At 44.7% G+C, this 16,290-nt stretch overlaps 1 protein-coding gene across 3 annotated transcripts in view; it reads right to left on the bottom strand.

The window, feature by feature from the left end:
* The window catches only part of MAPRE1 (microtubule associated protein RP/EB family member 1), a 33,161-nt gene that overhangs the window by 14,579 nt on the left and 2,292 nt on the right, over nucleotides 1-16,290 (bottom strand). For 2 of the 3 annotated variants that reach the window (XM_045362749.3, XM_015457626.4), the window contains exons 2-3: nucleotides 11,822-11,945; nucleotides 2,229-2,374 (exon numbers count right to left, since the gene is read on the bottom strand). In XM_045362749.3, coding sequence (XP_045218684.1) covers nucleotides 2,229-2,374; nucleotides 11,822-11,942 — 267 coding nt within the window. In that variant the 5' untranslated portion in view covers nucleotides 11,943-11,945. The remainder of the gene's footprint in view (nucleotides 1-2,228; nucleotides 2,375-11,821; nucleotides 11,946-16,290) is intronic. The other variant, XM_045362751.3, reaches the window with a different exon arrangement.

Raw genomic sequence — 16,290 nt, 5'->3', positions numbered from 1 at the left:
CTTGCTGAAAAGGAATAGATTGTTCCTAAACCAGAAGAGGACGTTGCCCAGAAGAAAAAGATATCCCAGAAGAAACTGAAGAAACAAAAACTTACGGCACGGGAGTAAATTCAGCATTAAAATAAATGTAATTAAAAGGAAGAAAAATCCATTGCACAAATCAACCAAAGGCATCTACAATGAACCGTGTTCAAGAAAACTCTGGGCTGGGCGTGGTGGCTCACACCTGTAATCTCAACACTATGGGAGGCCGAGGCGGGTGGATCACTTGAAGTCAGGAGTTCGAGACCAGCCTGGCCAATACGGTGAAACCCTGTCTCTACTAAAAATACAAAAATTAGCCAAGTGTGGTGGTGGGCGCCTGTAATCCCAGGTACTCAAGAGGATGAGGCACGAGAATTGCTTGAACCCGGGAAGTGGAGGCTGCAGTGAGCTGAGATTGTGCCACTGCATTCCAGCCTGGGCAATAGAGTAAGACTGTCTCAAAAAAAGAAAATAAAAGAAAAAACAATAATTCTAACCTGAAAATAGATCAAGATGCAGAATCAGTCTCAGGATAAATTTTTACAAAATGATATGATTTCCAAGTTAATTCCAAATCCTATTAAAACATGCTTGCTGGGTGCAGGGCTATGTACCTACAATCCTAGCTATCTTGAGGGCTGTTTGAGTCCAGGAATTTAGACCAGCACTGGCAACACAACAAGACCTCATCTCAAAAAACAAAAACACCAAAAAAAAACCCCACAAAAAACAATAATAATAAATATACATAAGGACCCTGTAAGTATTTTTACTATACAAGAATACTGTGTTTTCAAGTATTCAAATCACTGAAGTGTTGGCTACAGCTTAACTTTTTAATCTTTTTTAGAGATGGGGTCTTGCTCTGTTGCCCAGGCTGGAGTCTCGTGGTGCAATCATAGCTCACTGCTGCCTCAAACTCCTGAGTCCAAGTGATGATCCTGCCTCAACCTCCAGAGTAGCTAGGACTACAGGCATGAGCCACCATGCCTGGCTTTTAACTATCTTTTAATCTCCAAAGATTCCAGTTGCAATGTATTATAAAAAGAATATATGCAATTATATATACACCCCCCCTGACAAATATAATTTTTAAAAATTACTTTGCACGATACTGAAGCATTCACAAATAATACCTCTGTACTCATTTCAATAACCCAGAAATACATAGCATGGGACAGAATTAGATATAAAACAAAACTGGCCATGCTAACCGTTGAGGTACACGAGGGATCATTACACTATTTACTATTTATTATTTATACACTATTATTACTTTTATATACTTTAGACATTTTCCATATTCAAAAAATAAAATACAATTCCATAAAAATGAATGCAAAATTACTGTATATAAGCTATATCTATTTAAACTATGCCTGGAAACTAAGTGATATTCTTATACTATAAATGCCTATTTTATATATTGTAGAGACAGAACTAAAATTTAAAAAAAAACCTGATTTCAAAATACATAAAAACCAGACACACCAGCAAGATAACTGGGGGTGTTACTACCTTTGCCAAAGGAAAAAAAAAAAAGTTATCCCCCCAAAAATGACTTAAAAGGATAAACCCTTCACAAGGGTGGGGGAAGGGACAAACTACTTAATCTATTATCTACTAAAACAGAGGTAATGTTTGTGCTAAACCATGCCCGGTGGACCATGTTTCTGTTACCCTCAAAAAACTTTGGGGGCAGAAAGGAGTTTTCCAGCACCCACCACAGAGCCTCCTTGTATCCTTCTGTAAAAAGCAAGTATTTCTAGAATCTTCTCCACCTCAGCCTCCAAAGTGGTGGGATTACGGGTGTGAGTCACCGTGGCTGGCCTTCTCTATTGGAACTATTCTACATACAGTATGCTTTTACAGAAGTAAATCCAGATTAAGAGAGTTAGATTTCAGACTACTAGAGATTACACAGTAATTTTTTTTAAATAAAAATCACCGTACAAATTTACAGGCTGATTCCTCTAAACAGTTACTAACTTCACAGACAATGAAGAAAGAAACAAGAAACGGGCATAGGGGCAAGAAGGTAGAGGGAAACTGCTCCCAGTAAATTCTACGTTAACTGAGAAAAGTTAACTAGATAAATTAAGAATAAAAAGAAAATGTCCAAAGTCATAAGCTAGCATCTATATCCTTAGTAATGATCATTAATTAAGGAACATTAACCACAGTAAAAGATAACATTTACTTACTTTGTCAACACCCATTCTCTTAAAACCCGCTTGTAGTATTTTGAAGTTCTGGATGTACTCGTGTTCTAGCTTAGCCTGGAATTTCACTTTCTTCAAGGCAATGGAGCCAGGGAACAGCATGTCCATAAACTGACAATAGGCAGCCCCTGAATGAACAGCAACAGAAAAATACAATTAAAGAAGCAGGGTGAACTTCTTCCCAGACCCACTTAAACCAAATACAATTTTAAAAGCTGTGAAGTAGATCTACAAAAACCAAAAGCTTCACTGATTTCATGTGAAGTCAATTTTTAAAATCTATAACAAGACTGTGGTTTTCACCCCATATATTCTACAACGTACTTGCAACCCAGACGTCTGTAACAAGGAGAAAAGGAATGTTTCTACAAAATGTTAAAACTCCTGTTCTTTATTGGTAATCATCATGACAATAAAATGACCACTAGAAAGATAAATGAATGCCCAAAATACAGAAAAGATAACAGAAGTGACATTTTCTGATTTTTCACAAAGATATACCCTCCTCTTCATGAGGGGATTTCCAAGATCCATCCTTGATCTAGTTTAAAAAACTTTTTTTTCCCCTAAGATGTCTGTCTCCCTGGGCTTTTTACATCTCTAAATACATTTAACCTATCATTTCTTTTCTTCTTTTTTGTTGAAACAGGGTCTCACTGTCGCCCAGGCTGGAGTGCAGTGGTACAATCTCAGCTCACTGCAACTTCCTCCAAGGCTCAAGTGATCCTCCCACCTCAGCCTCTGGAGTAGCTGGGACTATAGGCTCGTGTGACATACGCCCAATTAGTTTTTTATTCTTTTTGTAGAGCACCCGGCCAACCCGTCATTTAATTAACAAAGCTGAATAGAAGACATTTTTGTGTTCCTCTATTAAATTTTTTGGTTTTGTTTTGTTTTTTTGAGATAGAGTCTTGCTCCGCCACCAAACTGGGGTGCAGTGGCACAATCTCGGCTCACCGCAACCTCCACCTCCTGAGTTCAAGCAATTCTCCCGCCTCAGCCTCCCGAGTAGCTAGGATTACAGGCATCCGCCACTACGCCCAGCTAATTTTTTGTATTTTCAGTAAAGACAGAGTTTCACCATGTTGGCCAGGCTGGTCTCGAACTCCTGATCTTGTGATTCACCTGCCTCGGCCTCCCAAAGTGCTGGGATTACAGATGTGAGCCACCGCGCCCAAATTTTTTTTTTTTTTTTTTTAAAGACTTACCATGGCCAAGCGCAGTGGCTCACACCTGTAATCCCAGCACTTTGGGAGGCCACAGCGGGCATATCACCTGAGGTCAGAAGTTCGAGACCAGCCTGACCAACATGGTGAAACCCAGTCTCTAGTAAAAATACAAAATTAGCCGGCTGTGGTGGCGCATGCCTGTGCCCGTAATCCCAGCTACTCGGACGGCTGTGGAAGGAGAATCGCTTGAACCTGGGAGGTGGAGGTTGCGGTGAGCCGAGATCATGCCATTGCACTTCAGCCTGGGCAACAAGAGTGAAACTCTGGGCCAGGCGCGGTGGCTCACACCTGTAATCCCAGCACCTTGGGAGGCCGAGGCGGGCAGATCACCTAAGGTCAGGAGTTCGAGACCAGCCTGACCAACATGGAGAAACTCCGTCTCTACTAAAAATATAAAATTAGCCAGGCATGGTGGTGCATGCCTATAATCCCAGCTACTTGGGAGGCTGAGGCAGGAGAATCGCTTGAACCTGGGAGGTGGAAGTCGTGGTGAGCCGAGATTGCACCATTGCACTCCAACCTGGGCAACAAGAGCAAAACTCTGTCTCTGGAAAAAAAAAAAAGAAAGAAAGAAAAAAAAAAATTATCCAGGCATGGTGGTGGCACATGCCTATAGTCCTAGCTACTCAGAAAGCTGAGGTGGAAGGATCACCTGAGCCTGAGAGGTTGAGGCTGCAGTAAGCCATGATCAGGCCACTACACTGTCTCAAAAAAAAGAAAAAAGAGCAAAACTCAGGCTCAAAAGTAAATAAAGACTATGATAAGGCCAGGCACAGTGGTTTATGCCTGTAATCTCAGCACTTTGGAAGCAGGTGGATCGCTTGAGTCCAGGAGTTTGAGACCAGCCTGGGCAACATGGTGAAACCCTGTCTCTACAAAAAATACCAAAATTAGCTTGGGGTGTTGGCATGCCCTTTTCATTCCAGTTACTCAGGAGGCTGAGGTGGGAGGATCACTTCAGCCCAGGAGGTTGAGACTGCAGTGAGCCATGATCGCATCACTGCACTCTGGCCTGGGGGACAGAGAGAGACCTCGTCCCCCAAAAAAAAAAAAGAGACTGCTATAATAAATTATTGTAATATTTCATCCCATTTCATTCCTTCCCCCATTTGCCCATTTTTTTTTCCAAAAAGTGTTTTATTAGTACTTAAACTTTTTGGAAGATTATTTCTCTAATGCCTACAAACTGAACTCTCCTAAATCAGAGCAGGCTTCACTGTGTACTTTACTGCCCTTCCAAAGTTAATTTGCCAACGGAACAAGCTTGGGAAGCTAAACCAGTGGCTAAACAGTAAGTGATCTGCAGAATTCAAGACTGCCATAAAATGCATCTTCAACTTACTTGAGGTCAGGCCAAACCAGTTCTCTGCTGGTTCCAGCATTCAGTTACCATTATTTTCGGAAATTCAACATAAAGACAGCAGGGGTACTTCAGTGACCAGAGTGACATTTTTAGTAGAAAGGATCTTCAGAAGGTTAAGGCCTTGATTTTTGAGGTGACTGATTTATTTACTCATCCAACAAAAGTACACTGAGGGCATTTTTTTGCTTTCTTATTTTTTTTGAAATGGAATTTCGCTCTTGTTGCCCAGGCTGGGGTGCAATGGTACGATCTTGGCTCACTGCAACCTCCACCTCCCAGGTTCAAGCAATTCTCCTGCCTCAGCCTCCCGAGTAGCTGCGATACAGGCATGCGCCACCCTGCCTGGCTAATTTTGTATTTTTAGTAGAGATGGGGCTTCTCCATGTTCGACAGGCTGGTCTCAAACTTCCGACCTTGGGTGGTCTGAGTGCCTCGGCCTCCCAAAGTGCTGGGATAACAGGCGTGAGCTACCGCGCCCGGACAAACCAACTTTTTTTTAAAAACCCAAACAGAAGACAATCTATTAAGCAACTATATCCACAGTGCTATTTTACCCAGTACTATTTTATGCAATTAAAAAAAAAAAATTGGCCAAGTACAGTGGCTCACACCTGTAATTCCAACACTTTGGAAGGCCAGGGTGGGCAGATCACCTGACGTAAGGAGATTGAGACCAGCCTGACCAACATGGTGAAACCCCACCTCTATTAAAAATACAAAAAAATTGGCCAGGCGTGGTGGCATATGCCTGTAGTCCCAGCTGCTCGGGAACCTGAGGCAGGAGAATCACTTGAACCCGGGAGGTGGAGGTTGCAGTGAGCCAAGATCGCACCATTCATTGCACTCCAGTCTGGGAGACAGAGCAAGACTCCACCTCAAAAAAAAAAAAAAGGGTAACGATTTATACATGAAACTGGTTACCAAAACTGCACAGGAGTTTAAAAAAAAAAAAAGCTCAACGACTTATGAATGAAATTGGTTACCAAAATTGTATAGGAATAAAAAAAACAAAAATTCCCCTATTTCTAAAAAGAGAATCAATTACATCAATATTGGCATCCAGTCCTCCTGACAGACTTTTATGCGAGTATGATTCTCTTCATATTTCTTTTTCTCTTTTAGAGACAGGGTTTTGTCATGTTGCCCAGGCTGGTCTCAAACTCCTGGGCTCAGGTGATCCTCTCATTTCAGCCTCCCAAAGTGCTGGATTACAGACGTGAGCTACCACAAGACCTAACTATTCATAACCAGAAGAAAATGAGCTTCCTATCTTCTGTTTTGTTTTGCTTTAAGTAAAGCAAGGGAAAAATCAAGGAGGTGCTTGAAGACTTAGGCAAAGGCGCGGTGGCTCACACCTGTAATCCCAGCATTTTGGGAGGCCGAGGCAGGCGGATCACAAGGTCAGGAGATCGAGACCATCCTGGCTAACACGGTGAAACCCCATCTCTACTAAAAATACAAAAAAATTAGCCAGGTGTGGTGGTTGGTGCCTGCAGTCCCAGCTACTCCGGAGGCTGATGCAGGAGAATGGTATGAACCCGGGGGGCAGAGCTTGTAGTGAGCGGAGATCTCGCCACTGCACTCCAGCCTGGGTGACAGAGCGAGACTCTGCCTCAAAAAAAAAAAGTCTGAAGAAATACTTCCTTGATCAGAAGTGTGACTTGATAAAACTAGTACCTCAGAAAGGCTCCAGACTTACTCAATATAAAAGGGAAGGTGGGGGCTGGGAACTTAAGAGGGAACTTAGTGTTCGTTCCTTCAGTAAGGAGGCCACTGCCAGCAGCGGTGAGCAATCTGAAAAGGGGCTGGATCTAGAAGATCCTTCAGAAGACAAATAAAACTGTGAATTAGCCTCAAAAGATGCTTCTCAGGCCTGGGACACTGGAAGAAAAGGTGGAATCATTGCTCCAAATGGAGTACCTGGAAAAAGGAGCAAGCCTGAGAAGAAAACAAAGCTGGGATTTTAAGTAATGACAGGCAGGGCAAAAGTATCCCATAAACAGAAACATCAGACCAGATCTGAGCTGAGGGAGGCCTGGTCAGGGGTGTGATAACACACTCTCAGAGCAGGAGGACCATGGCATTAGCAGTGCAGCAGAAACAAGATCGCCAAGCTGTCTTACATGAACTCAAGGGCTGTCAGGGCCCCACATTAAGCTGAGGAGAAAGGAACCTCCCATTTGCCTGGGAACATCAACACCTTTGCTGCGAAGGAACCCATAAAGGAGGCCAGGCTGGAGGGAGAAGACAAAGAGAAGGGGAAAGCCAAATACATGCAGTGAGGCCCTCTACATGTGCAGAGGACCAAGCTGTGCCCTTGAGAAAATGCAGAGGGGCTTGAATATGGAATGCAACACACGAACAATTCACAAAAGCAACCTGTACTCCTTTTCTGACAAAAGCAAGCTCTCATAAAAATCATTCTCTTTGACCAGGATTTTCCTCATGATGACTATCTTTCCAAAATACTTGATAACTACCTCTCCAAACTACGGAGACTACAGAATGTATTAATGAATCTTGAAACAACCTGCCAACTCTTCACTGAAAGCTATCCTTGCCTAATCTCCCTCTACCATATCCAAGCAAAGGCTCAGCTCACTGTTGGGGGTACGGGAGCCCATTGTCAACAAAATTTGGCCACTTCAAGGCAGCCGGCTGATTAACACAGGACCTCAGCACTTTGCCCTCTCAAGGAAGAAACTTATTCCTACTTTGTAAAGCTGTGTTTGGTGGAGAACTCTGGTCCGCTAGATCCTCTGCGCAACAGAGCTAGGAGGGATCTGGCACCAGCGTCAAAAGCACCTGGAATTCTCCTTGGGCCTCAGTAAGCACAAGGAGTTGAGGAGCCTCACTTTCTCTGACTCCAATCCCCTGGCAGCGGGCCTTCTTCAGAGAGACAATGTTTGTGTCTCATCCTGTCTGCTCTCGTACTGGAAGCAAGACCTCATTTTCTAAACACCAACGTGAAACACAATGCAACCAACTACATACTCCAAGAGACATCCTATACAGCTTTCTTTTTTTTTTCTTTTGAGATGGAGTCTTGCTTTTTCACCCAGGTTGGAGTGCAGTGGCACAATCTTGGTTCACTGCAACCTCCATCTCCTGGGTTTATGTAATTCTCCTGCCTCAGCCTCCCAAGTAGCTGGGATTACAGGCATGCGCCACCACGCCTAGCTAATTTTTGTATTTTTAGTAGAGATAGAGTTTCACCATATTGGTCAGGCTGGTCTTGAACTCCCAACCTCAAGTGATCCACCCACCTCAGCCTCCCAAAGTGCTGGGATTACAGGCGTGAGCCACCACGCCCGGCCTCTATATGGCTTTCAAGAAGACTAGTTAAGAACGAGCAAGTTTGTTTACAAATCACAGTTAAGTGTCCTGCACTTACCCTTGCCTACTGGGAAAAAGCACTTTATCTGGGAAAAGTAGCAGACATCAGCCAAAACTGACATACCACCCAGACGCAGTGGCTCACACCTGTCTAGGACTTTGAGAGGCCGAGGTGGGCGGATTACAACGTCAGGAGTTTGAGACCAGCCTGACCAACATGGTGAAGCCCCGTCTCCACTGAAAATACAAAAATTACAGGTGGTGCGCACCCGTAATCCCAGCCACTCAGGAGGCTGAGGCAGAAGAATCCCTTGAACCTGGGAGGCGGAAATTGCAGTCAGCCAAGATCACTCCACTGTACAGCAGCCTGGGTGACAAAGCGAGACTCAGTCTCCAAAAGAAAAAAAAGTAACTGACAAACCTCACAGATTTTATAGTGAAACAGAATCACTGTAACTATATGTAATTTACATTTGTAATTTACATTTGTTTAATCCCCTCCAAATGTTTCTCTAAAAGATATAACATATATGCACCAGGATGTATGTGGGCTGTGTGCTCAGAAAGATCTGGTTCAAAACCAGGTTCTGTAATACATAAGCTGTGCCATATATTACAGGGTCAGTCTCCTCATCTGTAAAAGGAGGATGTGCCCCCACCAAATGACCTGCACTCATTTGCAGGGTCTGGCACACAATCAGTATCTGAGAGCTGTTATTATAGGTGATTCTCACACTGGCCAACAAGTAGGCCAGGTATCGCTGCCCCAGTTCACAGATGAAGAACTAAAACATTAAGGGTCTTGTCAAAAGTCACATGGCTCAGAGCAGACTGAAGCCTCTTTATGCCCAGTCCTGTCTGCAACAGCTCCCTGCCTGAATGAGATAAACCTAGAGCCCGATCAGCACATACACAACTTATCTAAACATTCAAGATCACATTTTTCAATTAACTAAGTGAAAGAGACTTTGGAATATATTTACAGAAGGAGGTAAATTTTAGACAGAATTGCTGGTGAAAAAGTTGGCTCCAGTGAAAACTAGGATGACCTCATACCCACATTAGTCACAGATCACAGGTCAAACAAGTGCTTTAAAAGCCTCACACAAATGGGGATAGGGAAATAAATAATGAGGAAACCAATAGAAAATGGTGGGGGGGACACAGCACAGATCTAAGGCTAACAACCTGTTGTCTATGATCAACAAAGTAATTAATGCTGAATAAACACAACTCTTGGGCACCATGTGTTACTCTACAGCTTCACACGTAGTCTCCATCTGACCATCTGTAAAATCAAGATTAAATACACCTCACCAAGGAAATAACAAGACAAGCCAATGAAACTAAGACCGAGACCAGGACCCCAGCTATAAAATAAGGGCAGAAGCTGAACTCAAAAAAATAAATAAATAAAAAATTCTATAAGCAATGGCAATTTTTTTTTTTAGACGGAGTCTCGCTCTGTCACCCAGGCTGGAGTGCAGTGGCGCCATCTCGGCTCACTGCAACCTCCACCTCCCAGGTTCAAGTGATTCTCCTGCCTCAGCCTCCCAGGTAGCTGGACTACAGGTATGTGCCACCACACCCGGCTAATTTTTTGTATTTTTAGTAGAGACGGTGTCTCACTATGTTGATCAGGCTAGTCTCAAACTCCTGACCTCATGATCCACCCGCCTTGGCCTCCCAACGTGCTGAGATTACAGGCGTGAGCCACCGCACCCAGCCAAGCAAAGGCAATAATTTAAGATCGATCCAGGGCAGGCACAGTGGCTCAGGAATAGTGAGTGAATAGTAGCCAGCTTGAATAGTGGAATTATAAGTTGGTTTTTTTTTTGTTTTTTTTTTGGATACAGAGTTTCACTCTTGTTGCCCAGGCTGGAGTGCAATGGTGTGATCTCGGCTCATCGCAACCTCTGCCTCCCGGGTCCCGGTTCAAGCAGTTCTCCTGCCTCAGCCTCCTGAGTAGCTGGGATTACAGGCATGCGCCACCACACCCAGCTAATTTTTGTATTTTTAGTAGAGATGGGGTTTCACCATGTTGGCCAGGATGGTCTCAATCTCCTGACCTCGTGATCCGCCCGCCTCGGCCTCCCAAAGTACTGGGATTACAGGCGTGAGCCACCGCACCGGCATAAGGCATTTTTTATTTTCTTCTTTCTAGTTTCCCACGTCATACAATTAGCATATATAGAAAGAGACCATATTTTTGCTCTTGCTTTAAATCATTACTTCTTTCTTGTTTTTTTGAGACAGTCTCGCTCTTATCACCCAGGATGAGTACAGTGGCATGATCTTTGCTCACTGTAATCTCCGCCGCCCGGGTTCAAGCGATTCTCCTGCCTCAGCCTCCAGAGTAGCTGGGATTACAGGCGCCTGCCACCATCCCTGGCTAATTTTTTTTGTAGTTTTAGTAGAGACAGGGTTTCACCATGTTGACCAGGTTGGTCTTGAACTCCTGACCTCAGGTGATCTGCCTGCCTCGGCCTTCCAAAATGTTAGGATTACAAGTGTGAGCCACCACACCCAGTCTTTAAATCATTATATCTTTGTCAAATTGTTGTTAAACAGTAGTTCCATAAAATTGTGGCTGAAATGACACTTGCCTGACTTTGATCTTGTGCTTCTTGGCAATAAGAAATGCCACTGATGAACTAACATAAAACTAGAACAGTTTTACGTTAGTAGTTAGTACAGACAGTAGTTAGTACAATTACTGTCCTCAAATAAAACATGAAATCTGGATGCACAATAATAGACACCAAGAAGTCGGGGCTGAGCTCCAGGCCTCAGAATGCAGTCTCTAGAGCAGAAGATGGTGGATCTGCAAGCGAGAGCATACTCTTTATTTAAGTTTAGTTCTGGCCAGGCACGGTGGCTCATGCCTGTAATCCCAGCACTTTGGGAGACTGAGGCAGGCAGATCATTTGAGGTCAGGAGTTCGACCTCATGGTGAAACCCCGTCTCCACCAAAAATACAAAAAAATTAGCAGGGTGTGGTGGTGCGCAACTGTAGTCCCAGGTACTCGGGAGGCTAAAGTAGAAGAATCGCTTGAACTTGGGAGGCGAAGGTTGCAGTGAGCCAAGATTGCACCACTGCACTCCAGCCTGGGTAACAGAGCCAGACCCCATCTCAAAAATAAAATAATAAACAATAAAAAAAGGCAGGGCACGGCGGTTCATGCCTGTAATCCCAGCACTTTGGGAGGCTGAGGCGGGTGGATCACGAGGTCAGGAGATCGAGACCATCCTGACTAACATGGTGAAACCCCATCTCTACTAAAAAAAAAAAACACAAAAAAATTAGCCAGGTGTGGTGGCGGGCGCCTGTAGTACCAGCTACTTGGGAGACTGAGGCAGGAGAATGGCGAGAACCTGGGAACCAGAGCTTGCAGTGAGCCAAGATCACGCCACTGCACTCCAGCCTGGGCGACAGAGCAAGTCTCCGTATCACAAAAAAAAAAAAAAAAAAAAAGTATAGTTTCTTTTTGAAGCAGAAGCAAAGACAGAGCTGAGAGGAAGAAACAGGGTGGCCCTAACAAAGACCCTGAACCTCTCTGTGTGGCTTTGCAGTCAGATACAGGCCTTCACATTCCTGAAAAACCTACAGGCTTTCCTAGAAAAATGATCTAGATGATTTGTCTTACCTGAGCACAACTGCTCGATCTTTGTCAGATTCAACTGCAGAGACTCATTGATCCAAGCCAGCATGTCATGTCGACTTAGGTTATCACTGGTCACTGACGTTGAGTATACGTTCACTGCCATCTTCTAAAGCATGGGAGGAAAAAAGAAGGGCCCATGTTACAGTAGGCATGCCAGTAAGGGCAAGTGTTTCCTAGAGAGTCACCAAGAGCAAACCTGCAGGAACACTCAATTTTACTTTTATTTTTATTTTTTTTGAGACAGAATCACACTCTTTTGTTGCCCAGGCTGGAGCACAGTGGCGCGACCTCGGCTCACTGTAACCTCCTGAGTTCAAGTGATTTTCCTGCCTCAGCCTCCCGAGTAGCTGGGATTACAGGTGTGCACCACCACACCCAGCTAATCTTTGTATTTTTAGTAGGGATGGTGTTTCTCCATGTTAGCCAGGCTGGTCTTGAACTACTGGCCTCAGATGATCCGCTCACCTTGGCCTCCCAAAGTTCTGGGATTACAGGTGTGAGCCACCACGCCCAACCTAGGAACACTGAATTTTTCAGCCTCACCTTCTTCCCCAAGAGGCCAAACGAAACCTGGCCACAGAACCTGGATTTCCGCATACAAACACGACCTGAAATGAACTGTGCAACACTAGTCGGCCTAAAATTGAGGCCCCATTTTAATGTGATTAATATACAATTCTAAACTACAAGAGGCATTAAATAAGGGGATGAGTAAGTGCTTTTTTTTTTTTTTTTTTTGAGACGGAGTCTCGCTCTGTCGCCCAGGCTGGAGTGCAGTGGCGCGATCTCGGCTCACTGCAAGCTCCGCCTCCTGGGTTTACGCCATTCTCCTGCCTCAGCCTCCGGAGTAGCTGGGACTACAGGCGCCCGCCACCGCGCCCGGCTAATTTTTTGTATTTTTTTTTAGTAGAGACGGGGTTTCACCGTGGTCTCGATCTCCTGACCTTGTGATCCACCCGCCTCGGCCTCCCAAAGTGCTGGGATTACAGGCGTGAGCCACCGCGCCCGGCCTGAGTAAGTGCTTTATGATGGGAGGCAGATGCACAAACGAGAATGCTTTCCGTTTAGAAAACATCAACCCAAGCTTACCTATTAAGCTATCAAAATGGGCCGGGCGCGGTGGCTCACCCCTGTAATCCCAGCACTTTTGGACGCTGAGGCGGGTGGATCACGAGGTCAGGAGATCGAGACCATCCTGGCTAACACGGTGAAACTCCATCTCTACTAAAAATACAAAAAATTAGCCAGGCGTGGTGGCAGGCGCCTGTAGTCCCAGCTACTCTGGAGGCTAAGGCAGGAGAATGGCATGAACTCGGGAGGCGGAGATTGCGGTGAGCTGAGATTGCGCCACTGCACTCCAGCCTGGGCGACAGAGTGAGACTCCATCTCAAAAAAAAAAAAAGATATCAAAATGTTTACAATTTTCTTCAGATTTTTTTTTTGCTTGTTTTTGAGATGGAGTCTTGCTCTGTTGCCCAGATTGGAGTACAATGGCACAATCTCAGCTCACTGCAACCTCCGCCTCCCAGGTTCAAGTGATTCTCCTGCCTCAGCCTCTCAAGTACCTAGGATTACAAGCGCATGCCACCACGCCCGGCTAATTTTTTGTATGTTTAGTAGAGACAGGATTCCAGCATGTTGGCCACACTGGTCTCGAACTCGTGACCTCAGGTGATCCACCCACCTCGGTCTCCCAAAGCACTGAGATTACAGGCATGAGCCACCACGCCTGGCCCAATTTTTATTAATTCCTGTTTATAGTTTTCACTACTTCCCAAATTTTCCTTAAAGACTATACTAGGCCAGGCACACTGGCACATACATGCCTGTAATCCCAGCACTTTGGGACGCTGAGGTAGGAGGATCACCTGAGTCCAAGAGGTTGAGGCTGCAGTGAGCCATGTTCACAGGACTGCACTGCAGCCTGGGCGACACAGTGAGATCCTATCTCAAAAAAATAAATAAATAAAATAAATAATTTCATAATTGAAAAAGCAAATCAGCTTTTCAACACCTAGATATAAAAAAAGCAGTATCAAATGACCTTACAAGTGAAGAATCCTTGTAGTTAATTCTCTGCAGAGCTACCTGGGGATGGTAGGGCATCTGAGGGCCTAAGTGCCAGAAGCTTCACAGACACTTGTTTAACCCTGACAGCCCTCTGCAAGGTTCACTTCATGTTCCTCATTTTACAGGTGAGGACAAGAGAGGCCCTCGGGGTTGGCAGGCAAGCCTGCCCAGCCCCAGCCTCCACATTCTCTTCCCTCCCTTTCCTGCTAGGCTTTCAAATTCAAAACAATAAACACACAGCAATGAGTCTAATTTTCAAATGCTAGTAAACGTGGGTGTTATTGTCTATGAGCACCAGTTTAGTCAACCCTCACTCATTCTACAAATGTCTACCAGCTCTACCACGTGCTAGGCACTGTTCTAGGGATCAGGAAACAGAGAAGCAAGAGACAAGGTGCCTGTCCACAGGGAGTTCACATTCTAGTGGTGCAAAGTCTGATACTGACCAAATACACCAACAAACATCATTTCATACCAACCACTTATGCAACGGGGTTTAGGGAATGTGGTCAGAGGAAGCCTCTCTGAGGTGAACAGGTGAGCTTAAGGATCAGAAGGAAGTAGCTACATGAAGCTGTAGAGATAGGGCATTCCAGCCCAGCCAGCAACAGGAAGAGCAGAACCTGAGGTGGGAACAGAAGTCAAGAGGCCAGACCATGAACGGGCTCTGCAGACTATGGGAAGGAATTAGGATTTTATTCTATTAAGAAATCCACTGTCGGATTTGTTTTTGAGGTAGGGTGTCACTCTGTCATCCAGGCTGGAGTGCAATGGCACAATCACGGCTCACCGCAGCCCTGACTCCCCAGGCTCAAGCCATCCTCCTGACTCAGCTTTCCAAGTAGCTGGGACTACAGATGGTCACCACCAAGCCCAGCTAATTTTTCAATTTTTTTGTAGAGACCAGGTCTCATTTTGTGGCCCAGGCTCAAGCGATCCTCCGCCTCAGCCTCCCAAGGTGCTGGGATTACAGGCATGAGCCACCACACTCAGGCACTTTCAGGTTTTAAGTGGGGTAGAATCTTCTCTCATTACAGTTTGAAAAAGATCACACTGACTGCTAGTAGAGAACAGACAGCAGGGAGGGAAGACTCAAGATAAAAGCAGGCTAATCCAGATTTAAATCAAATCCCTGGGCAGTCACCATGAGGACACACAATAAAATACCAGATATTTCATAGTGACCTAGACACTTACAATTTTCTTCATTTCATAAGACAGCAACACTACCAGTGGGGAGGGGCAGGGGAAAGATGCAGAGCAATTTGGAACAACCCTGAGATCCTAGCCCTTTGCTCTCTTCTGGTACTTCGTTCCCTCCACCTAGTGACTAGTATAGAGTTGGTCTTTCCACATCGGTCTCCTGCACTAAGCTGCTGCAAGGCCTCCTGAGTCACCAAGCTACAGAATGTGACAGCCAGAAGAGGCAAATCCATCCATCCAGTCCCCTTTTAATGGGGTGACTGAGGTCTGTAGAGGTCAATAACTTGTCAGGTCTGCGTCCCCTCACATCCCCCAGGCACTTCATAGTTAGTGTCTCGCACATAGCAAGCACTCACTACTTGCTTTCAGGTTGGCAGAACAGTGTCAAAGAAAAATGTATCTATATAAACTTGTCAGAAAGCAAATCATCAACAGTCTTACACTCCCCAAATCAGCTGATAAAACCATGTTATGCAAGACACCAACACAATTTAGTTACTGACTCCACTGGGAAATTAATCCCTATGTTTCCAGAGCAACTCATTCGAACCTTTATGACAGGAATTGCCACAATGAATTGTTACTATCTTGTTATTTCTGAACCATTCTGGAACCAGATTTGGGCCAGGAGGCAATCCACTCGATGCAAATAGCTGAGGATTTCAAGCCAGGAGGACATGGGTTTGAATGTGAGGCAGTCACTCATTAGCTGTGTGATCTTAGGCAAGTTAAACTTAAACTCAATGTACCTCAGTTACAAGTTAAAGCCACCTATCTGAAAAGGGTCAAAGAAGGGTTTAAATTAGATAAGGTATATAAAATATTTGGCATGGCATCTAATTTAAGAGGCATTAAACAAACAAGATGTAGGGTAGGGACCTTGTCTCATTCATCCTCCTATCTCCAGTGCCAAAAACAGTGCGCCTGAGACCTGCCAGCACTATCTCGCATGGAGATGCACTGCAACAGTCTTCAAATGTGTCTGTGTCAATCTGTTCTTACACAGCAAACCAGAGAGAATGTTCTGAATCACAAATCAGAGCAAGAGTCTCCCTTGTTTAAAAATCCCTGAATGAACAAAATACCGTGTGCAAAATCAGGTACCAAGCAGAGACATTCAAACAAAAAAACATGGTCCCAGCTGAGCACTTGTAATCTATTAAAGCAACATTCCTATA

The sequence above is a fragment of the Macaca fascicularis genome, chromosome 10, assembly GCF_037993035.2.
Source record: "Macaca fascicularis isolate 582-1 chromosome 10, T2T-MFA8v1.1".
NCBI lineage: Eukaryota > Metazoa > Chordata > Mammalia > Primates > Cercopithecidae > Macaca > Macaca fascicularis.
This window is presented reverse-complemented; position numbering and strand designations above follow the sequence as displayed.